General features: G+C 39.4%; 1 protein-coding gene across 3 annotated transcripts; it reads right to left on the bottom strand.

The window, feature by feature from the left end:
• Window positions 1–1,005: 1,005 nt before the first annotated feature.
• scamp2 (secretory carrier membrane protein 2) lies at window positions 1,006–23,268 on the bottom strand. 3 transcript variants are annotated; one of them, XR_004897894.1, is made up of 10 exons: window positions 23,086–23,268; window positions 12,957–13,034; window positions 11,363–11,449; window positions 9,817–9,928; window positions 9,249–9,377; window positions 7,928–8,087; window positions 7,379–7,480; window positions 6,882–6,934; window positions 5,001–5,118; window positions 1,006–3,096 (listed from the first exon to the last, which is right to left on the bottom strand). XR_004897894.1 is itself a non-coding variant. In XM_031313829.2 (9 exons), exons 1-9 carry the CDS (start codon window positions 23,140–23,142, stop codon window positions 2,950–2,952), a joined length of 990 nt encoding a protein of 329 aa, XP_031169689.1. In that variant the 5' UTR covers window positions 23,143–23,267; the 3' UTR covers window positions 1,006–2,949. The 3 variants fall into 3 exon arrangements, 2 of the variants coding, with proteins under 2 accessions (XP_031169689.1, XP_035859230.1); XM_031313829.2 differs by lacking the exon at window positions 6,882–6,934 and having other exon boundaries at window positions 23,086–23,267; XM_036003337.1 differs by lacking the exons at window positions 6,882–6,934; window positions 12,957–13,034 and having other exon boundaries at window positions 23,086–23,264.
• Between the last annotated feature and the right edge of the window lie 1,557 nt (window positions 23,269–24,825).

The raw sequence follows: 24,825 nt of genomic DNA, 5'->3' as shown, positions 1-24,825 counted from the left end.
TTTTATGTTAAGAATATCTGTTTTATTTCATATTTAGAGCACTGTAGAGATAGGATTTAGTTATTCACAAAAAAGAGTAAAGATTCCCCCCCCCCCCCCCGGCCATTCTATTAATCATTTTGTGTCCCTTTTAGATATATCTTACGAACCATTGTTTTGGCCCCAACCCCCAGGTTGGAAACCGTTGCTTAAGTTTAGATATATCAACAATGTTCCACTTCCAGGATCGCTCCAGTGCCGCCGGAAATCCCGCCAGATGTCCCTCTTTTCGGCCAGATGTTCGTCACCTTCTCACTTTGCCAGACCATCCACACTGCAAAGCGGAGGAGGGTCTGGCTAGTCCACACAGCATTCCGCGATGGGAGAAAAACGTGCTCTGGTTTATTGCCATTTCTTTAAACCAATCACAATCGTCATGGGCGGCGCTAAGCTCCACACAGAGCTGCTGCAAAATAGTCATGCAAGAGAAAACTCAGATTGGACAGATAGTCTTGCTAGCTGTCTCAATTTACCCCACAGAGATCTGAGGAGCAGTCAACAAAAGTCCTCATAAATCCACCGGATTTAAAATTCCAACACAAAGAAAGCTGAAGGAAACGGAAAATACATACATCCGGTGAAATTTCCTGCGGCACCGGAGCAATCCCATAAGTGGAATGTCAAGGATATAGACATGGTGCAGGTTGACATACACCATCTGACAGTGAGCAAACAGCTTCCCCTTGTGGAGAATACAGCCTGCTAATTGAAATGTGGGAGTTTGTGTGCGAGTTTTAGGCCAGTTTCATGACCACATTAAAGTAACTTGAATGAACTCTTCTCTTAATTTAAAGTACACAGACGGAGTGTCTATAAGAACAGAATAATAAAGTACTTCTTATCAAAGATGACACCAGTGCAAAAATGTCAAAACAAGTGCTCATCAGAACCTCTACTCTCCTACGAACCCAAAAAAACATCTGTATAGGGACTGTGACAAGATTATATAAGACGAAACAAACACAGTTTTGAATGAAAGCCAAGCATTTTAATAGATGCTATATTCAATATTGAAATACAAAAGGCACTGGATTCTGTTCTCTCAAAACATTGCATACAGCAACGTGTGAATTCATACAAGTCTTGTATTATATAATCAATGCAAGCTTAAATTAAGCCGCTGTCTGTTGCAAGAACATCACACCGATGACCGAAGTTTGCAGCGGTTTTCCAGGAATGCTAACGTGTGTTACATCCAAGCTAATGTTTTAAAACAGTACTTCAAATAAAACACACATGAGCATGTTTTCCAACACAAGACATCACATAGAAAATATACATCGGTACACAAATAATTTAGAGCTTTGTGGTCGTTTTAAAGAGGTACTAGGAAGACTTGAAATTCTTTCAAGAAGTAAAACAATCTATAAGAAAAGGTGAACATGCAATACCGTAGCTGCATACTGGTGATCTTGAGTGTTAACTTATGGCAAGATTACACTGCTGTAGTAGAAATTTCAAATCAGATACACATCAGGGAAATCTGATTTAGGTCCTGCTTCGCCGGTCAAACCTCATTAGAGCTGAATACGGGTACATTTCTACACCGTTAATCTTCATGAAAAATAAACCGTTTCTCCTCTTACATTCACTGTTAGTCGTGAAATCAATAGAATGGGCTCAGCCCATTAAACCAAACTGTATTGAATTGCTGTCAGTCTAGCTTTATTGCATTTTATTAGCAAAATGTTCAATTTTTTTATATAATCAGTAATGCTTTGGTTTCCTTAGAAACAACTCTTGAAAGGCAGTTATCAAAGAAGAAGGTGAAGATGCTTCATAATGATATTTATAAGAAACACATATCTGATGCTTTAATATGTATTAAGTCATAATTTGGCCTCAAGTGAAATCAAATGATATACTCTCTGTATTCTTAATTACAGTAGAAATTAAATTAGCTGTTTACAAGCATGACATTAGTTGAAGCAAAACACTCTAATTTCCTCTTGGATGTGATCTTTATGTAGAAACCGTTTCATGTGATATCAAATATAACTATAAACTAAATATACAGTATTTCCACTTAGTTTCTGACACCACAACAGTTTTTCAGAAAGATTTTGGCAAAAGTTTGGCTCCAGACAAAAGTCAAAGGCACATGTTTTAAAAACATAGTACTACAATCTGAAAGTGATGGGGGGTCAGTTTGAGTATTTTTTCTTATTGAATAATTAACCACAGATTTGAATGAAGAGTTACAGTAACATCCCAAAGTCTAAGGCCAGACAGATTACAATAAACTGTATGATTTATCTGTTACTTTTCTTCCTTATTAGACTGACATTTTGTGGCACACAACAACTTAGAAATGCCTTTGAGACATAAAAAAAATGCTGAAACACTTAATCTTATTTATAATTACAGGATCAGGGTCCAATAGCGATGTGGAGAAACAAAAGTGTACTGCACCCACATGAAGACATGTGATCAGCATGCCAGTACACACGCACACGCACGCACGCACACTTAGGGTCACATATTACACTGAAGAGCATTGCCAAAAAAGTGCACACAAAATATACAAAGCCAGGACAAACTGAAATAGCTATCAATCAACTTCATTCATGCTTTCCACCCCAGAATGCACTTGATGTGACTTTCCCCTCAACTGCTTTTTACAAACAGAGCCGACGCAGTCACTTTACAGGAGACATGCTGAATGTGAGAAGCAAAGTTAACATGGGGAACTACATGTGCATTGATAGTTGGGGTGAAAGGAGGGAGGCTAATAATATAGCCTCACCTAGCTCAAGGTCCATACATTATAAGGTTAGATTATACAGCCTCCGGCTCCAAAAGACCAGTTTCCAGAGTCACAAAAACTCAAGTTTTTTTACTGAATCATCTAGACCTGATAACATATAGACCATGACCTGTTAAATGGAGCTTTGCTCGGTCTTCCATTAGTTAGTTTCTCTGGAAGGCTCCCTGTGCAGCGGAGGATGCTGCTCCAGCAGCAGCTGTTTGGAAGGTTCTACTGGTGAAGACGCCCTGCGAGAATTCCTGCTGCGCCATCTGGAAACTGGCCCCGGTCCGGCGGTATATGCCGTGGACCTGAAGAGAAAAGAGATTGTGAGCAAATGGCCTTTGAAACCAAACCTGATCTCTATGCTCACATGTTTAGCCACACTGGCAAAATGGCTCTACGAATGGATATATGTTGGTCAGTCCACCACTTTGGTCCAGACTGAAATATCTCAACAACTATCAGAGGGATTGTCATGACATTTTGTAAAGACATTCATGTCCCTCTAAGGATTTAGGATTTTTTAGGAGTAACTTTACCGCCAGTACACTTCAGTTTGGTAATTACTTTGGTTTATGACCAAATACCTGCAAAACCGTTGGCGCCTCCATCACTCTCAGCTGTACTTTGTGTTTAGCGCTAAGGTGTTTTGTAACGGGGGTTACAAAACATTTTCTTCTCAAACCAAAAAAGCAAATGACAAAGCAGTTATTATTTCTTTAGTGTTTGCTGTGTATACTGCTTCTGTATTTCCTCATCTGTGGTCTGAAGTTGCAATTCTAACCACTGATAAGGATTAATGAGTTTCATTTACCGCATGAATTATAATGAGGAATAGCCATTTTCTAACAGATACAGTAGGTACAATGCTAACTATTAGCAATCAGTATTTGCAACCAAGAACATATACTCAATTCACATAAAATGGTAGGCATGTCATGCTTAATTTATTTTGGTCAAAACTCTAGGGCTGCAACTAACGATTATTTTCATAGTCTGTTAATCTGTTGATTATTTTCTCGATTATTCGATTAGTTGTTTGGTCTATAAAATGTCAGAAAATGGTGAAACATGTGGATCAGTGTTTCCCAAAAGCCCAAGATGACGTCCTCAAATGTCAAGTTTTGTCCACAACTCAGATATTCAGTTTACTGTCACAGAGAGAAGAAACTACAAATTATTCACATTTAACAAGCTGGAATCAAAGATTTTTTACTTTTGTCTTAAAGTGCCCATATTATGAAAAAAATCACTTTTTCTGGGATTTAGGGTGTTCTTTTGTGTCTCTGGTGCTTCCACACACATACAAACTTTGAAAAAAATCTATCCATGCTGTTTAGAGTGAGATACAGTTTCTGAATGTGTCCTGCCTTCAGTCTCTGGGTGAGCTGTTCAAAATCGGCACGGCTTGTGACGTCACAAGCCGAAACGAGCAGGCTAACCGCAACCATTAGCTCGTTAGCATGCTAATACTAATGCTAACGCTAGCATGCTACCTCGTTCTCAATAGCAAAGCACTGCTACAACACACACAAGTTCACCATAATCTACAAAAGAACTACTTACATGTGCGCCCTCATTTAGAAGTCTCCCAGCTAATCCTGCCTTGTAACTGACTGAAGTTGTAGAAACAGCCTTTCTTTTACTGTCTATGGAGCTAGCTAGCTGACATGATCTACATCTGAGCTACTGGGCATGTGCAGTGCAATCAAAGATAGTACAGAAGAAGAAGAAGAAAAGAGGTCTCACTCTGTAGCTAAAACAGAGACCAGCTGAAAAGAGGATCTGCAGCAGTGAGAGAGAGCACTGCAGTACAACAAAAATATGGTGTTTTTTGAAAATTAAACCATGTAAACCTATTCTGGTACAAGCTTAAAATACAATTATGAACCTGAAAATGAGCATAATATGGTTGCTTTAAAAAACTACTCAAACCGACTAATCGATTATCAAAATAGTTGGCGATTAATTTAAGAGTTGACAACTAATCAATTAATCTTTGCAGCTCTACAAAACTCCCTATGCAAAAGTTGTTCTGAGATTTGAATGCAAACCTCAATTTGGGGGTCACAATTCCAGACTTGTATGTTAATATAACAACAACTAAATCCCCAATCCCTCTCACAAGTAAAAGCAGAGATTAATCAAAGGACATAGCTGCTAACCCACACGTTAAAACTGAAAATATGAAGAAAAGAGAATGAAGTCTCACCATCTTGAGCAGGACGACTGACAGCACAGCGCAGATGGTGAAGAGGATGGCCACTATCATCATGATGGCTCCCGCTGCTTTGTTTACACTCATGGCAGTGAAGGCAGTGATCCAACCGCTGGAGTCAACAAACAACATTAAGTTTTAGATGATCTCACTAACAACATTGATTAAACTGAAGGTCATCTTCAACAGTGTGAAACATTTGTGTACAGGTACACACAGTGGCCGTGTGTTCTGGACGAGAGTTGGGTTACATTAGGGGAGAGAAGGAGAATGTGTTGAAGAAGCAGTGTGAAAGAAACGCTGAGAAGAGGCAGAATAAAAGGTTGCCAATCGTAAATGGAACATCACTTAATAAACTTAATAATGAACATAATATAAGTGGTATTATTACAACATAAATGCATGCTCCAAAAGATCAAATAAAACACATTTCAAAGTGTGGGTACACTGTCATATTAACATCCTAACAGTGCCTTTGTTGTTCTCAGAGTAGGTTGTTAAAATTGTGCTGCTTTGTGATTTGCATCTCATCTGCAAGGAAAGCGCTACAAAACAAGAAAGGGTCCACTTGACTGTGTCTGTTTTGATGTCGTGCATAGCCATGACAAAATGAGAAGTATCGTTATAAAAAGGGAAATGGGAAAAATGAGGAGCCAACAGGACATGGGCCATTCTGGAAAGTGCCGTTTTGAAATCAAATGGCTTATTTAAAGTGTACATCACCAAAAGAGTCTCTGCACACTTAACAGGCTATAACAAGCTACAACTATGAGCCTTCACATGTAAAATACACACTCGTGGGCCCCTGGTTAGCTCACCTGGTAGAGCGGGTGCCCATGTATAGAGGTTTACTCCTCGACGCAGCGGCCGCCAGTTCGACTCCGACCTGCGGCCCTTTGCTGCAGGTCATTCCCCCTCTCTCTTCCCTTTCAAGTCTAAGCTGTCCTATCCAAATAAAGGCCTACCAATGCGCAAATACACACTCATACATAAAGACAGCTTAAGTAAGAATGTTAATATAACATGCCTTTTAGTGCAAGCATTTAAAAAGTATATGGCCCCATGTAGGCTGAGTCCTGCAGCGGCGCAGGTTCGAATCCGACCTGCTGCCCTTTGCTGCGTGTCATCCCCCATCTCTCTCCCCCTTTCCTGTCTATCCACTGTCACTATATAATAAATGGGAAAAGCCCCCAAAAGATAATCTTAAAAAAAAGTTCATATATTGTATTGAACTAAATCCCTGTGTTCACAGTGCCCTTGTCTTTGTTGTTTCATGTAGCTAACTTGTTTTTAATTACATGCTTACTTGTGTTTAAAAGGACTTTTGTTATTTCTTTAGGTGAGATTCCTTCTATAAGCCCATAGGGGTTTTCTTAAAGATTTTTTTTTTTGTGGCTTTATAGGCCTTTATTTGATAGGACAGCTTAGGTATGAAAGGGGAGAGAGAGAGGGGGAATGGCATGCAGCAAAGGGTCGCAGGTCAGAACCAAACCCACGGCTGCTGCGGCAAGGACTGAGCCTCTGCATATGGGCATGCGCTCTACCAGGTGAGCTACCCAGGTGCCCCCCTAGGGGTTTTCTTAATCTCACCTGCACAATCTTTCTTTTTTTCCTGTTCCTTGATTTTATTGTGCAAAAATAAATACTAATACTCTGAAAATAATCACCGTAATGATGGTTTTAAAAAGTGTTGTTACCATCAGAATGTTTTACCACGTTACATAGTAAACCGGTACACTGACACATTGTATAAAGCCCATCATTTTACCACTTAACTCGTATTTTCGAAAACCAAAAACAAGTTAATAAAGACAAAGCAAGAAGAGAGTGAGTGTTGGCAGAACGTAGCAGAGACAGAGGGCAGCAGAAACTTACAGAGTAACCAGCAGACAGATAGGCAGCAGGCTAGAGGCTGAAGGATGGAAAGTCTCTGTCAGAAGAGATGAAAGAATGCAGAAAATGAGTAAAAGAGAAAAAAAGAGAGATGACAGCAGCTTACAGGCCAGCTGATTGGCAGTGCTTCTGATACTAAAGGCAAGGAACCACAAGTGCACAGAACACTCCTTCAAACCAATCAGGAGTCAATGAGTAAATTGTTATTATCATGTTCAGATGAGCTATTATTTAATTGCAAATGTGCCAATTTGATTGTAAATAAACTGTTTACAATTTGTTCTGATGGCATGTTATTGTGCACACAATTTTTCTTTTACATTTTAAAAAATTTACAAACCACTGTTTATTACAATGTATTTGTGTATGAATCACTATATCAAAATTTGGTGGCCAAATCTAACTAAATGAGGATTGAGAATGCCATTATTATGTGAAGCCTCCAAATGTCAACATGAAACATACAGTGTGTGACTCACCTGTTGCCCCACTTGGGGATGCCTACAGACTGGATGATGAAGATCACCACTTGGCAGAAAAACACAAAGAAGAAGAAGAAGAAGCTGAAGGAGCTGTCAGTCCTGAAAATGAGAAAACAAACATTTCACTCAAAACATTACAAGTTTGAAAATATTTTCAAAGGATCGCTGGCAATTTCAAAATAAAAGTGACGTTGTTGTGTTAAGATTTTTTTTCTTCAAGTTACATCTTCTTGGGCTTACTGTGCATTAAATGATAAAACAATAAGCCACAGAACTTTAATAGAAATGTCCTTAAATAACTTTGTATGTGTTGCTCTTAATTACAGATGAGTGGTTGACATGGAAACATAATGGTTATAATTATAAGATTTCATCTCAGAGTTATCTAGCATTGATTTCCTCTTAAAAGATACGGGCAAGGTTATTATTATTATTATTATTATTATTATAATTATTACAGACCGCTACATTAATCGACTGTGGTATGGCAAACGCCACACATACAGATTTTCAGCCACATGGTGTCATTGATGAAGGGAGACTCACTTGAAGGCCTTGTAGATGGGCCGGTACCAGCAGAGGAAGGAGCAGGGAGCAAAGAGGATGAGCCAGAGAATGGAGAGACCAAAATCCACACCATAGGACGCATCAGTGATGAAGAAGGCCAAACAGGCCAGCAGGTTGAGGAACAGAGTCACACAGTTAACTGCACAAACAGTGGAGAGAGACAAGAGTCAATAATACTAGTACTAATATCAACATCCTCTTCATTTATATAGCAGGAATACCTCAATTACAGCCGCTGTAAATACTGATAAACATGTGAACAGTGTTTTCTGTTGGAGATGGTAACTCCCTTTGGGGTGGACTTTGGGCTTTTTCACTTTGTAAACCTATAACGTGCACAAAAAAGATATATAGCACAATAAAGGAAAGGGAAAAAGCCAAAAAGCATAATATGAGCCCTTTAAAGGGCAGAGAACCCTAAAACTTTCTCATAAACTAAGTGAATAAGGTCAATATTTGTAAATCTGCATAAGTAAAGGAGTAAATAAAACGTAGCATACCGAAGAAAAAAAAAAAAAAAAAAAGACATTCTTAAGCGTGATTTATGCTTCTGCGTAAAATCTACACCGTGGCTACGTACGTTGTACGTGGAGACACGGACCTACGCCGTAGCCTGACGTGCACCTCTTAAAAAATGTAACTTCACGTCGCGGCGATGCACGCCGCTCGGCCGTGGCTTTATAGCGTTGCATTTCCCCCTACTCATTTCCTGGTTCTCCTTCTCCATAAACAACATGAAATCAAGGAGAGGGTTAACTTTTCCTGCTACAGATTTCCCATCGTGGTCAGAAAGCACAGGGGAGACACTTTGTCTCTCTCACTATGACCACACACACACACACACACACACACACACACACACACACACACACACAAACTTCAGGCCACTACGGCGAAAGCTCTACGTGGAGCCGCCGCACAACCATAAATCCAGCTTTAGATGTTAAATGCTCCACATCACCAGCAGGTGCCAGTATGATCTGCATGCAGAGTGTTTATGTTTCCACAAGGTGGCATTTTTACAGCAGCACTGTTATTACTGAATGACATCCATGATCACAATTCATGTGTTCACCAGCCCTGATTACTGAAAGAAATGATATGTTTTGGTTATAATAAATTTCAGAGGATTAAAACACATTAAAGTTTTTAAATGCTGTATAGTGAGATATATCAGGTTTTGTGCCATTTTCTGTCTACAAAAAGGTAAACATGCTAATACATAAAAAAAGTACACAACACACAGAACTGCTGCTTACATGTCTGCCCTGGTGCACACTTATCATTTGAATGTACTTACACATCCAGAGATAGTATATCATCTTGCAGACTCTCTGGGACTCTGGGGGGATTTCTTCTGAGAAGTCCTGATAGAAACATGGTTTGATTGGGAAGCTCTTGGGAAGTGGAGGCCAGTTGTTCTCTTTACCTGTTAAGACAAGAGACCACATCTATCCTGTTAGCAAGGAACAGCTTGTCTCTATCTGTGGGGATTTTATTTAAATATTGACACATTCATATCAGATAAAAATAAATAATAAAATTCACACATCAAGTGTGTGGAGGTCATTTTCTTGTCTCCTGATTATTCACACATTCAAAATCTTCTATATATATTTATACAATATTATACTGAGAGAAATAATACTACACTAAGCAGAACAGCAATTACATAAGTAAGCATGCAGACAAACACAGCTGGTAGATTTCCCACGCTGCAGGTTAAATACAGTTTACTTTGCAGCAGCCATTGCAGCAGTGCGGTAATTTACAGCATGTGTATGTATATATAGACAGCACTGGTTCTGGACTAATGCTATGCAGCACTGGAGAGGAGAGGAGAGGAGAGGAGAGGAGAGGTTAATGACCTGTCGGGCCTCTGCTCTGTATCTCCTGCTCTCTGCGGTCCAGCTCGGCAGCTTTTCTCTCCAGCTCTTCCTGCTGCCTCAGCAGATTGGCCTGAGCTGCAGCAGCAGTCGCCTGAAGAAGAAGAAGAAGCAGCGTCAGAAAACACTTTACTCAACAAACGCATTGAATGTACAGGAATTTAATAGGTTGACATTTAGTGCAGAGACACATCAGCAACTCTCAGGAGTTTCACATTACGTACAAATGGTAAAGATACAACTGGCCGTTACACAAACTGCATGGGAACAATGCAAAATGATTCACCACACGTCATTATATGTTACATATTTACATCTATGGAAGACGCAAGCCACTGTAAATCATTTCTCAAAATGCATGTAGACGTCAACAGCCATTCTGTGTTTACAAAAGGCAGACATGTATTTTTTAAAAGGCCATCATACTGTATGCAAAACCAAAAATACATTTTTAGAATCCTCATATCTGATGTCTGACTGGCAGAAAAAGGAAGGACACAGGTGTCATCTGTAGTGCTGTTCATGAATATTTTCATAAAATTACAGTGGAACAAGGAGGTACATGTTTGTGTAGACACCAAACAACGTCAGGTAACACTTGCTATCTTATGAGACAGTACTGGGAGGCAGAATGGATGGTTAGCTCTAAGTCACATCCTGTTATTATAGATAGTACAGCCTTGTGTCTAAAAATGAGCAAACTATTGGCTAAAAATAACATTCACGCTGATTCTATGCTGTATATCAGATGTTGTTGCGCTCTCTATTCTTATGTCTATGTAAACAACTACTGAGTAAACATGACATTTATTAATAATGCAGTTGTGCCTTGAGCCAAATAACATACACTGTCTCTCCAGGGGTCTTAAAAACAAGATGTGGTTTGTCTGTTATGCCTTTTAGAGAGTAATGTCTGACTTTAAATGATTCATGATCTGTGTCATTGTTTTAACAGCAGGCTTAAAAGATAGCATCAAGATGCATCATCCACTAAGTTTGACAAAAGTTGATTTGGTAGCAGCTCAAATATTTTATTTGATGTAAATGTTTGGATGTTTGATTGTAGAGCCCCCATAAGACCCATTAGTATTGTTTAATTCAAAGTCTCTCAGAGTCAAGATATCTTTACGGTCATTTTTAGCTAAATCAGGAGTAAGTAGGAAATGGTACTGGATTGGTCAATAGTGGCTACTAGGGCTGTGTTCTGTTTGTTTTGTGACCTTGTACACTCCTCTCTATGTCCACTATGAGTTCTTGTGTGTTAAAGGTAGAGTCTGCAATTCTAATTCAATACATCTTTTGTCAAAATCAGTGACTTTGTGGAAAACTGACGCATACAGCTGCACCAACTGTGTGAACATTAACAGAGCTGCAATATACAGTATATGACACAAAAAAAGGAAGAGAACCCAGGGAAGTAGCATCCTGCAAATCTACTTCAGAGCAGTATTTTTCAACTGCAGCAGATACAGTAAGTGGAGGGTTTGGCAGAGAGAGAGTATGCAGTCTCCAGTAATCTGTGACTCACCTGCGGACTGGGCTCAGTAGACGGCTGTAACACAGCAGGCTGGTAGGGAGCGGTGGAGGCTGGAGTGGTACGAGAAGCTAGGTTGTCCTGAAAAACAACAATAGGCAAACAAATGACATTATTGTGAGGAGATGTACAAGGATGAGACAACAAGACCAAGAAAAGACCAAGACAAACAGGAAAATGACAGAACAAGGAAATTAAAAGTTAAAGGAGAATTCCGGTCGATTTCAACACGTAGCTATGTTGTTTGTTGTTACGTAGTGCTGTTAGTAGCGAGAAAAACGAAAATAATCAGCGTTGCCTACAACGAGTTATACTACTACTGCTAGCTTTCGCACCCAGGCGGCTGAAACGGGGCAGGTTTGAAACGTGCTTTTAGCCTCTTAACATGTTCGAGATGTCATTACAAGTGCCTAGCCATGTGAAGTGATTCCTTCAGAGTGAACACAGTACACATACATAAAAATTCATACCTCTGCTTAGTTCCGATGAGACAGCAAGACGAGTGCTTAGGGACCGTCTACAAACTACAACACTGAAAAGCGATACGAAAATATTTTCAAAAATAGGCATATGCTTATTTTTTTAAAAGTAAGTGTTTTAGTACAACTAGCAGGAGACAAGTTATAATTAAGGTAAGTTTGGAGACACTACCTTATTTAATCATTAAATAAAAAAATATTTACTTTACCACTATCCTCGGGCCGGGCCGGGCCGGGTTGGGCCCGGGCCGGACCCTTGATCAAGCATTTTTTTTTTTTTTATCCATTACCTATTTAGCCTAATTGGGTGGGGAGATAGCTATGCCATAATCAGAAATATTATAAATATGTATATATAAGCTATATAAAAGTAACAAATGTGTACAAAATTTAGGCTGCAGTTACAAAATGCAGCACTTCATGCGTGGAGTCTTCTCCTCTCGCACGCATCACACCGGGCTTGCTGTGCTGTATTGTGTATCTTAAGTGCAACATGGAGCTTGAAGATGTAAAGAAAAAAAGAAAAACAGGAGAATTACCTTTGAGCAAGTGTGAAGGAAAGTCGGAGGTATGGAAGCAGTTTAAACAAGTTGTGGGCAGTGACAACAATATGATCCATCCTCGGGTAGGTTCGGGCTTGATTTTTTGGGCCGATCTAAGCTCTAGTTCACGTTTAAAACCTGCCCCGTTTCCGCCGCCTGGGTGCGAAAGCTAGCAGTATCATAACTCCGTGTAGGCAACACCGATTATTTTCGTTTTTCTCGCTACTGACAGCACTACGTTACAACAAACAACATAGCTACGTGTTGAAATCGACCGGAATTCTCCTTTAAGGAGAGTAAATGCAAACAGGAAGATGGGAAGTACAAGAAAAAAAAGAGGAGGAGATTAACAAGGAAAATGAGTACAAGACCAAAACATACAGGCCAAACAGCAATTTGGGGATGGCCATCAAGATCAAAAAAAGAGGAGAAAAAAAAATAAAAGACAATGACGAGGTGAAATAAAGACAGTAAGAAAATATAGATAAAAAATATTAAAAAGCATAACAAAAAATAGGGGGGGGGGAAACAAGAAGATAAGGAGGACACAAGTTTCAGAGGTCTTACTGTGGGATGGGCAGGGAAAGGGTTGTACTGGTCAACTGGCTCTATGTTGGAGGTGGTCACTTGTGTGACCGAAGGGTCCTGGAACACAACAAAACACGTGTCACTCTTCATTATCAGTCACTCAGTTAATCACCACATATACTACGGCTGGGACGATATGCTTTTGTCCCGCTTCGATTCTTTCACGATACATGGGTGCCGATTCGATTCGTGTTCCGATTTTCATTTATTGCGATTCTAGAAGTGTTGCGGTTCGATAGTGTTGAGTATTGTGATTTTCTTTTCCTTCTTTAACAAAAACAAAAGTTAAATAATACACTTCTAGAGTCAATATATCATGAGACATTTCTAAAAACTAATTGTTTTCTAAAAAAAAGAAATGTCAGTCAGTCATTCTGACATTTATTTCATTTGTAAAAAAGAACATAACATGTTTTTTTTTTCTGCTTTCGGTCTGTTTTGCTGGAAACGGATATGATGTAGCCGCCGTCGGTGGGACCGTTAAACCAAGGTTTTTATAGTTTTTATTTCGTTTTGACTTTTAGTTTTCAAATTCAGTTTAGTTTTATTTAGCTTTTAAAGCGGTTTGCTAGTTTAGTTTTTATTTTTTGAAAATGCTTAGTTTTACTTTAGTTTTTATTAGTTTTAGTCTTTTTTTGTAATATGGGTTATATGTCAGGGGCAAGATTCAAAAAGGTCAGAAAAGGTTTTGTGTAATAACAACAAAAAATCATACAGTTTTAAAAATATGTATTCACAATGTATTCAACAATAACACCAGTATATACAATGCACATATGATGAGCACAAATTTGTAAACAGTCTACACAAGACGTCACAGTAAGTGCAAAATGTGTAAGTGACGTGTTCCAGGAAAAAAACCTAAATAGCCAATAGACTAAAGAAGACATACATGAACAAGTGTTTTCAACTTTGGTTCGAGTAAAGGGGCGAACTTTTTGAAATCAATCGACTCACACAGTTGTGTAGACATCCCAGTATCAATCCACACATTAACCCACGCTTCCTCATGCTCTTGGTGTTCCTGCGTATTTACTAATCAGCAGCTATCGGGTCGCCGGTGAAAGCCCTCCTGTAGTGTTCTCTGTCCTGCTGTTGTCTCTGTCATGCTGCCTGGCCCTGTACCCATCCATCCATGCCCTGTACCGGGGTTTGGCTTCTGTTTCGTGGAAAGGGTTCTCCTTTACCTTGTTAATGTAAGCTAGGTTAGCCTCCTTGTGCGCACTTCTCATGTTGGAATGTCTGGCTACCTTCCAAGTACAGGACAGTGTGAGCGGTTAGCAGCAGATCAGCGCAGTTAAAGAACTGCACTTTTTGGCATTTAAGTGGATATAAAACTCATAGGTGTGATTGGCAAAGGACAAAAAAGCAGGAAAATATACGGCGCACCCATGACGCTGCGACAGCCCCCCCCCCCCTCATTTTTAAAAAAAAATAAACCATTAAATGGCACTTTCTGGAGAGTTTTGTGCGAAGAAATGGAGAAATTGAGTCTTACATGATATGTAGGTATTAGGGCATTTAGCATTTACATTACTGTTAATCAGTCATCACTTGATTACACATTGCATTACCTTGTTATAATATAAATAATAATAGTGCCACATGAAGAGACAGTGCAGCATATGACAGTAGCAACAGCTGAGAAGATTTGGGTCTGTGGTGACCAGGTCCACCTCACACAAACTTCCTTCTTCTATTCTCTCTCCTTACTACCACACCCACACCCACACCAGCCCACATTACCACGCCCATGCAGCCCCACCCACGGACATTTACGGATTTTTAAACATTTAATGTAACTGGCAAACAATGCTTTCTACTTTTTAAAGAGCACACGTTTATAACAAATTTTTATTTATGCCGTTTGTATGCTGTTACTGTCATTCTCTACAGTATGTAGGTATGTAGTATGTATGTTGTCACTGTCTGTTCAATTGTCCGTGTTTCTCTCAGTTGACGCTGTACATATTAAGTTATAACTCTAACTCTGCAATTTAAATGTTTTTTATGGCTGTCTGTGATTATACGTCAGGGTTTTTCCTTGCTCAGAATTTGTCTTTGCGGGAACACACAAAGCAGGGGGGAGGGGGTCTGGGTGTCCTCCCCCAGGAAATTCTGAGGGTAAAAGACTTCAATTCCTGCATTCTGATACATTTTTAGGCACCAATTTATGGTAAAAATGTCTATATTTATTGCAAGGAAATCACAAAATTCTGGTGGCAGGTAACAATTCAAAATACAAAATATAATGGAATATTATTATATTCAGTAGTCCAGTAAGGAGGCTTTCACATCCGGGACATGGGTCGGATACAACAACACTTGACCCTAAAGTCCAGTTGTTTGTAGGATTGACTTAGGCTACTTAATCAGTGATGTTGAATATAGCCTACAGTGTAACGGACCACCACAGTTCATACATACATGTGAACTGCAGATTAATTGCAGAGTTTAATCTACATAGTGTAAAACTACTACGTGAATGGGGCACAGCAGAAAGACGGAGCAGAGCGACGCTGCTTGTTCAGGGTTTTCATGTGTCCTCCTATAGGCCTACACTTTGCATCAGGTGTTTAAACCAACTGTACCGAATTAGACTACTATTTAACGCGAGACGTTTTTAACCGCTAATAAAACTCAATTTAATACTGATGCCGTCAGACGGCCGCGCGGACAGACAGCAGTCGGAGTTCCAGCAGAGCTCTGCGCCGGTCAGCAGCGGCTTCTCACTATACAGCCGGTCCCCCAGAGCAGCATGATCACCGGGAGGGTCCAGCCTGAACCCTGCAAACAGAGATCCCGTTTGAAGGTGACATGCTTGATTTTGACTGAACGTCCCAATTTAAGTAACCTCTGATCGGGTCGTAGCAAATTAAGTACACTAAGTTTAAGATTAGGTGTTGGTCATTCTCAACACCTTTCTACCCCCCCCACCCCCTCCCCACTTATCAACTCTGGACTCTGTGCTGCTGCCAGCCTGTGTAACGTACGTTACTCACCATCGATCGACTGTTAGCTTCAGCTGGCTAACGTTAGCTGTCAACCTCCCGACTAGCTAGTGATCTAGCGAGGATTAGCCCTTCAGACCACAGTGGACTTCAGTGGACTCTCCATCCAATCTCCCGACTGGACCTTCGTCTACCACAACTGCCGGACTCTTTCAAATACATGTACTCCCTGTCTCCGCCAATCACTTGGTAGCGTTGGTCAGCTGTCAGCTTACGCCAGCTAGCTTCTGTTAGCGTCCACCGACTGACGGCTCGCCCAGCACATCTTTTCGCTGTAGAGCTCTTTTAGCCATGTTTCCCGGCTCAACACTAAGTTAGTGTGGGCCACTACCTTTCTGCACTGCCGAAAATGGTGCTCCTAAAATATTCCTCACTGCAACTTCTCAGCGTCATCTGCTACGTCGCTTCAGCTTGCATTGCCAACATAAAATAAAAATATTGTCCCATTGTCGGCTTCAGCTAAGAAGATAGTTCGCCCCCACATGTCCAAAATTCTTATTCAAATAACCTTCCGCAACGATTGCAGGCTCTTTGGTGGAGCTCTGCTTTGAATGAAGTTACATCGTGACAAATTAATGGACCACTTGCGGAGTGATATGAAGACATGAGTCAGAGGCACAAAAAACGTTGACAGCAGTGACCGGTCATTATGTTTACCAATACCCCCGACCCGTGCCTTGCGACAACCCCCCCCCCAAGCGGATTTGCATGATTTACGAGAGCTTCATTTTCAGGTCAGAAAAGCCGGATTTCCGGAATTATCCGGAAGAATCACACCCCTGAAAACTCTTTAGCTACACCTGTCGGTTTGTTCAAGTGAACTCCAACCTCGAGTCTTGATATTTCACCTTTGCAAATATTTACTGCTGTTTATCTTATCTTCAGAAGAACTCTTCCTTAGAAACTTTCATTTCCTGAAAGACTGACAGTAAACCTAAAAACAATATCAGCCCAGACTATGAAATCTGGTACCATGCATTGACCAAGTCATAAAATCAAGTACAATAACATCCAGCTGTTGCAATAACCTCTCAGGTCCTCCTGATGAATCACTACCTGGAAAGAACCGTTTCTTTACAGGTATGGTAAACATGAATTGACTCTAGTGTATGATCAACAAGGTGACGATTAGCCTAATTCAGTTGTTTCTAACTGATATGAGAGGCCGGTCTGCCGCGCCTGATCAGTTTGAGGGCCCTATCTTGCACCCGGCACAGCGCAAAGCCCGACGCAAGTGTCTTTGCTAGTTTAAGACCGACACAGTTGTCAATTTCCCGTCCAGCACCCGCGTCGTTTAAATAGTAAATGCACCTGTGCCCATTTTTGCACCCATGGGTGTGCTGGTCTTACAGGGAGGTGTGTTCAGGTGCATTCTTGGCATATTGCTATCTTGAGGCAGTGGGAAGTGATCGCACCATTGACCAACAAAAACCTGGTCTAAAGTCAATAGTGCAGCATTTCATTGTTATTTTATTATGTTTTGATATAAATGCAGATATAAATGTAATTAAAAAAAAAAAAAAAAAACGATTTTCTAATATTGCACCTGTCAATACAGAACGAAATTTTCTGTAGCCTATTTTGCTGTCAATACTGCAGACGTTGTCTTTGCTGTAATCAAATCAGTATATATTTATGTTTAACGTGGTATTTCATTTTATCAATGGGAAACATACATGTGTACAGACAGGGCTAGCAGCAGCAGCAGCGCAGCGTCAGACACGTTTCTGGTGTGTAAAGACAGAAAAATCCACGCAGCCGCCACGCAACTGAAACGCAACAGAAACACCACGCTCACGCCACACAGGCAGTGTGTAGCCGGCCTAAGTACAACCCTTTTGAACCAATGTGCCCGGCACACGGCCCTGAGTCTGACAAAAGCAGATTCTGCAAGGCTTTGGCCCTCATGAATTCCATGAATTCTCCAAGACATTCCTTGACTAAATCAAAGCACTCCTTTGTGACCTAACAACCTAGATTTCTAACACTATATGCCAGTTGAACAAGTAAATAAATAATCCAAGACAAGTTTTAAGAAAAACTACCAAAAATGTTCTGGATATAAATTTTTTAAACAGATTTTTTGATTTTTTTCAATTTTTTATCATTGTAAAGTGAATATTATTATTATTATTATTATTATTATTATTATATATATATAATAATTACTATTTTCTGCCATTTAAAGACTGAACAATGAATCAATTAATTGAGAAAATAACCAACAGATTAATAGATAATAAAAACAATAGTTTGTTGGGACGTTTCTGTTACTATGCCGTTTGGTTAACAAGGGATCGGTGCAGTTTGAAGATCTGTCTGCTCTGCTATAAGCCCTGCAGCCATGGAAAAACACATTTGTAGTAGTGACCCAACAGCCTCTGATATTCCCTGAGAACCACAGAGTGTGACAAATGTTTCAAATTCCCTAATAATCACAGTCTGGAATACATATAAACATCCCATGATATTTAAGAAATGTAACGACTGTTTTCCTTCATGAACAACTGATACATCTTACACTAATCTGCATATTTACAGCGGAGCATTTTTAATGGCTAGGCTTTAAAGTGTAAATATATACACACACAAACATCGAGAGTCAATCGAGAGAAAATGAATCTGCAACTATATAATAAATTAATCATTTTAGTAATTTTCAAGTAAAATTTCAAAACATTTGCTGGCTCTTTTACATATCTGATAGTAAACTGAATACCTTTAGGTTGGAAGATGTTGGAATAAATTTCAAATTTTGAATATTTTACCTTGGGCTGTGGGAAATTATCCTGCATTTTTCAATTATTTTCTAATATTTCATAGACTAAACAATTCATGGAGAAAATAATGTGCGGATTAATCAATAATGAAAATAATTGTTAGTTTCCGCCCTAGCCCAGATAACATCTGTTACTTGATCTGTCATCAGTTGTTTTAATAGGAAAGGCCGCAGAATGAATTGTGGGTTTTGTAGGACTTTTGTGAGACTGATACAATAAAACTAAAGCACAGCTAAACTAAACTAACAACTGTCAGAACTGTTTTTAGAATCCGAGTCAATTCCCTTTAAAAAGGTAGGAGTAGAAGAGAAAGAACCTCACATGATAACCAAACACGTCACTCCCTGGACATGTGATTAAAAGAGTGACGTTACTCACTATTACTTATCTACTCATGACACACCTGTAAACATTCCCAGCAGGAAACAGAGAGATGCCTGAGCAGTTTCATCCCTTAACACTTTTTGAGGGAGCATTCTGGAGAATAAATGTGGCTCAAAAAGCTGTTCAAAAATACAACTAATCACATCCTTGTATTGTATTTATTAACTGCCGACTTGAGATAAGTAATATTTTGAAAAATAGCGTCTTTCCTGGGTAGGTTTTAAATGACATCTTTTAAGAATTTTTTTTGGTGATCACAGCCTGCGGTGATCTTCAAAACAGCCTATTATGCAAAATGTGTTTATAACACCACAGTGTGACAGCTAGAAAATATATCTGCTGCGACTGGCGAGAGACTGCTTGCGTATTTCGATGACACAGCACAGACAGCAATGAATGAAAAAATCTTTATAACCAAATTGATGAAAACAACCAAGCCTCTCTGAAATAAGTACTCATAGTGCATTCCATTTACCTCGGAACTCGGAAGCCGAAGCTGGGAATTACGTCACATTCAATTTAGGTTAAGTGTAAAATACTTCTTTAAAATGCTACTTTAAAAAATTTGCGTCTTTACAACAAAAGTTAAATAATATCCCACCACCATGTAGCCTAGTTCTTGTAATGAATTGCTTCATAAGGAGTTTGCTGAGTGACAGTAGGAACTGGTATTTTGTCAAAGGTCACGATTGAAGATTTTTTTTACATTACTTTGACCTCAGAAAATCCGAGTTGTGAGTACAAATGGAATGCACTATAAGTCGGGACAAGCCAAAACAAGACGCCGCCATGTTGAAAACAACAGCAAAGAGGTGTGGAGACACACAGAAAAATACCTCTCCATTGATAATGATGTAAAGTTCTATATTGGTCATGTCTGAAAATGTTACTAATTCTAACCTAAAACAGTGTTAAAGTAAATTTGGGATGAAATCAGCATGATAGTCTTGACTGTTAAGTCTCTGTACCAGCGAATAGGACTTACTGTGATAACCACTGATTGCCTAGGTGTGGCTGTTGTACCCATTTCATAACTGCACTTGGATATTGCTACCAAATAGACTTACAGTGCCAACCCTTTTTAGAAGTACATGGTCATAAAAGAACATTGTAGATGACTGTGGGGGGGGGGAGCACTTTAAGGTCACAAAGGTGCACATTTTCAATTACTTTTCAATGTGGTCCTCCTGAAATTCTTTTAAAAGTTGGCAGCATATTAACTGTTTTAATGTCACCACAGACTGCAGGCTTGTAAGAATAATAAAACGGCTTGATAGAGAACTGCTACACTACAGCATGGACAACATAATGCAGCTGCTACGAGGTTATTTATTCAGCCACTTCCACACCCAACAAACAAACTGGTCTCCACTGACGTTACAGCCATTGTGCACCTGATATAATAAAGTGTGACTCTGCAAAACTAGTGTAAAAGTGACTGTGTTAAGTAACGTCACTGAAACCATCAGTCTTAATTGAGAAATATAGCCTAACGTGATATAATTCATTTACTATCAAATATGTTACATTGTATGTGAAGCCTGGTTGCCCTTAAGCCCTTCCATTTCTTGTTTTACCATGCAAACTGTATGTGTCTCTGCAACAAGCTGAATTCCTCTACATATTGTACTTAACAAATGAGGCAATCCTTAAACGATCAAAATCAGCAAGTGTGTTAAAATAAACAGGAAATATTATCGCATGCAGAACTAATGTGGTGCTATAATCTAGATCCGATCTTATCTTGTACTGTTTTCAAAAGGCACTGTAATCTGGGTGTGCGAGTTGCTCAGCGGGCTAACTTACACATTATATGCTCTCTATAGTGATAGGTGATGTCACCTTTTATGTTGCATGTCAACCTCTTCCCACATTTCTGAGGAAGGTCCTTGTGACCAAAATGTCATGCCTCTAAATACTCCTATCCAAGCAGTTATAGAGAGGGAGTTTCTCTTCTTGCCAATTTATTTTATTTCAGCTACTTTGTACTACATAAAAAGAAAAAATATACAGCTTCATGACTACTGCAGAAAAGTAGGCTAATGTGTTTATGGCTTTACCGCTACAAAGAAAAAACTATTATCCTTGACAAAAAAATACACATACCAGACAGACTACAAAGGTTGTCTTGTGTTAAGGCCGTTACAGACCAACCAGATGGACGACCGTTGGCAGAAAAGGCAGTTGGACTGATCAGTCTCCCCAAATTGGTCAAAGAAAATGCCTCGGAACACACCAAAGCGACGGGCATAATACGTCTCCATAACAGCAGGCGGCTAATCTGTACTGCCGCCCAAAAAATGAAAACCGGCAGCTGATTGGACGAACGCGTCACGTGGGTCTGGCTGCTGCTTCCGGATTTTGGATTTTTCAACCGGCCATTAATGGCGACTCATTCAGAATACGATCTCATATTGTACTAAAATAGTTCACCGAAACGTGTTTCTGAAAACATTTTAAGCGAGAAATAGGCCGTGCAGTTGCTGAATCTGTCTTCATTTCAGATCGACAAAGGTCAGTTTAAAAAACAATTGTCCGATGTTGAGAGGCTTAGTCAGGGTCATCCCGCTTGCCATTTCCGGGTGAGTCCCGACTGCCCTGTATCCAACTGAACACGTCAGGTCAACTAAAATGAAGGCCGACAGCTCCTCCATCAGACGACGGCACGGAACACACCGAACAGACTCGAGTCACCGACCTCGCCAGACTGTCCAACGGCCGATTATCGGCCCGGTGTGTAGCTGCCTTTAGGAAAAAGCAAGGCCAAGAAGATTAAACCTGTGTGTGTAAGTGTGCAAATAATAATAATGATGATAATTATCAAAAGATAGCTAATATAGAAATACTCAAATCTTGCTGAAATAAGTGGGAATTTATCAGGCAGGGAAGGTCTATCAAACATACGATGCAGCGGTTATTACAGCATACGCTACGGTAAAAGTACAATTAAGCATTATTGAAGTTTGACATATATTAGAAAATAAAGGTCGCACTTTGCTGCTTCTATGACAACCATTCTTTTTTTATTGGGTTTCACACAAGTTCCCAAACTTTATGAACGTGCAATATGAAATCACTTGAGTGCCCCTTTAAAGGCCCATGTTGACACAATGGAAGCAACAAATTGCATCCAACTGGTCTCAAATTTGGAAAGTCTAGAACGCATCCTTCATCCTAATGTGAGCATACATGAAAATACATCCCAAGGAACATTTCATTTAAAAATACTAAATCAGAAAAGTCCTCATTTACATTATTTGACATTTGCCATGTACATAATGAAACACTTTGTAGGTCAGGAAGCAACAAGTGTTAGAGATGGCCTACTTCTAAACATTGCTAACAATACTAACTGAACACAGCAGGCCAGTCGTTTCAATACATTTTTAGGACATTAAGACAATGAAGTTACAGAGCTTTTTATAGACTGAATAGACTTCAAGGCTACATCCTGTAGGTTAAAAAAAAATATTTTCAAAGAGCAAACCAGCAGCACCAATAGAGGTACAGTTAGCTTGAAATTGAGTGTCTTTGGGTAATGTAGGTGACATACAGGACTTCAAAAAATATCAAATCACATCCAACCTATCATGAAAATACACCAATGATATAAATTACTTTCAAACTGTAGCTATAGTAACAGTTGTAATGTGTAAAAAAAGGTTTAGCACATTGCTAGCTGGCTACAGTTTAACTTCCTGCAACTAGCACGCAGAATACCCCGCCCTCTTTTTAACAAGGACCGCTGATTAGTTGAAGGACTGCCAATCATGCCTTCTTTGTCAAATGACTTTCAAGAGAGCAGAATTAGATCCCTCCCCGACATCCACCCAACAAGTTTCCTGACGTGCTGGCTACCTTTTCACGAATGATATGTCAGCACCAAGGCTCAACTGTGCCTTAGCAGCTAAAAATTAAAAAACACACACTTACATTGAAAGGGTTGTCGTTGGCAGGCTCTGCGAACGGGTTGCTATCAAATCCCGACATTTTGAAAAGGCTGCGGGCCGTTTTGTCCTCTCTGAACAGGGAATAAGCAACAAACTCTTCTACGTCGTTTGAGTTGCCTCTTCTACCACTTCCTCGAATGAAAGTACAGCGCAGGCGCACTCAGCCAGTTGGACAGTGACGTGTATGACACACATACAGCGTTCACGAAGCAAAGCGCGCCACCTTTGGATTTCAGTTAAACGTTACGTACGTTAATGTAACGTTAAAGCTGCATTCTCGAAGATTTTAATGTAAACAAATGCCTGTTAAGTCGCTATCTTTCGCAAAAGGAGATGACACAATGGTAACTGAGCCTATGGCCCACTGATGAAAGTATTGCATATGCCTGAACTGGTGTCTGGCATGACATCTCCCGTAAACACGTAGGCCTACAGTTTTTCCCCGTTGTATACTTGGGCTAAATTTTTTTTTTTATTATGCACTCAATTCTGAAGTCTTGAAGCTTGTGTATCAACAAAAAGACTACAGACCATAGAAATACGATATTTTATTTTAAGTGAATGATATTCTATTTCTATGCTCCAGATTGCTAAATTCCCAGCACCATTGTTTTCACTGAATTACAAATTATAAATCAACCAGGACTGAAATCTTAAGGATTGGCACTTCAATTTAGGTTAAGTGTAAAATGCTTCTTTAAAATGCTACTTTAAAAAACGTGAGTCTTTACAACAAAAGTTAAATAATATCCCACCACCATGTAGCCTAGTTCTTGTAATGAATTGCTTCATAAGGAGTTTGCTGAGCGACAGCAGGAACTGGTATTTTGTCAAAGGTCACGATTGAAGATTTTTTTTACATTACTTTGACCTCAGAAAATCCGAGTTGTGAGTACAAATGGAATGCACTATAAGTCGGGACAAGCCAAAACAAGACGCTGCCATGTTGAAAATAACAGCAAAGAGGTGTGGAGACACACAGAAAAACACCTCTCCATTGATAATGATGTAAAGTTCTATATTGGTCATGTCTGAAAATGTTCACGATTGAAGATTTTTTTTTTACATCAACCCTTGGATGCTTATTTGAAAAAAGAATATCCAAACATATTTATTTACACATCATTTTACAGATAATAAGGTCAGTTTACACATCATGCAGATTAATACTATTTATTTATATTTTGTCTTGTTTAGCTCTGGTGAGAGCATTCTAAAGTCTGAGAAAACAATCACCAGGTCTAATGAAAGATGCATTGAGTTGCATAAGTGTAGGATACAGCAATTGATTCATAGGACTAAAGAGTAAGGATATCTCGACCTTTGCTGCAATGATTTTTACCTTCTTTGTAAAATCTGTCTCTCACAAGTCTCTCCACTTATTGGGAGTGCAATACTAAATTGCATGAGCAACCCTTTTAGTGAACTGCTAATATGAACAGACATGGTTTTACTGTTATTTTTTCTCTTTATTGAACACAGTACAAACAACAATGTGAACCAATACAGACAATAGTACTACTACTACTACTACTACTACTACTACTACTACTACTAATAATAATAATAATAATAATAATAATAATAATAATACCGTTATAGAACATTTAATACACCATTACATCAGAGGTCTATTTTCAACAGTAAATGTTCCTAAGAATAAATATTAAGATAAAATAAGCTATTTTATCCCCAGAGCCAATTCGGTTGCTGCAGCAGCAGC

The sequence above is a fragment of the Sander lucioperca genome, chromosome 7 (assembly GCF_008315115.2).
Source record: "Sander lucioperca isolate FBNREF2018 chromosome 7, SLUC_FBN_1.2, whole genome shotgun sequence".
NCBI classification, from domain to species: Eukaryota; Metazoa; Chordata; class Actinopteri; order Perciformes; family Percidae; genus Sander; species Sander lucioperca.
Note: the sequence above shows the minus strand (reverse complement) of the source record. Positions and strands in the feature narration are given on the sequence as shown.

Coding starts and splice junctions, on each gene's coding strand:
- scamp2 (XM_031313829.2), bottom strand. CDS start 23,142: ATGTCGGGATTTGATAGCAACCCGTTCGCAGAGCCTGCCAACGACAAC. Junction 8,088..9,248: donor GATATACTATCTCTGGATGT/GTAAGTACATTC, acceptor CTGTTTGTGCAG/TTAACTGTGTGACTCTGTTC. Junction 3,097..5,000: donor CAGTCGTCCTGCTCAAGATG/GTGAGACTTCAT, acceptor TTTTCTCTTCAG/GTCCACGGCATATACCGCCG.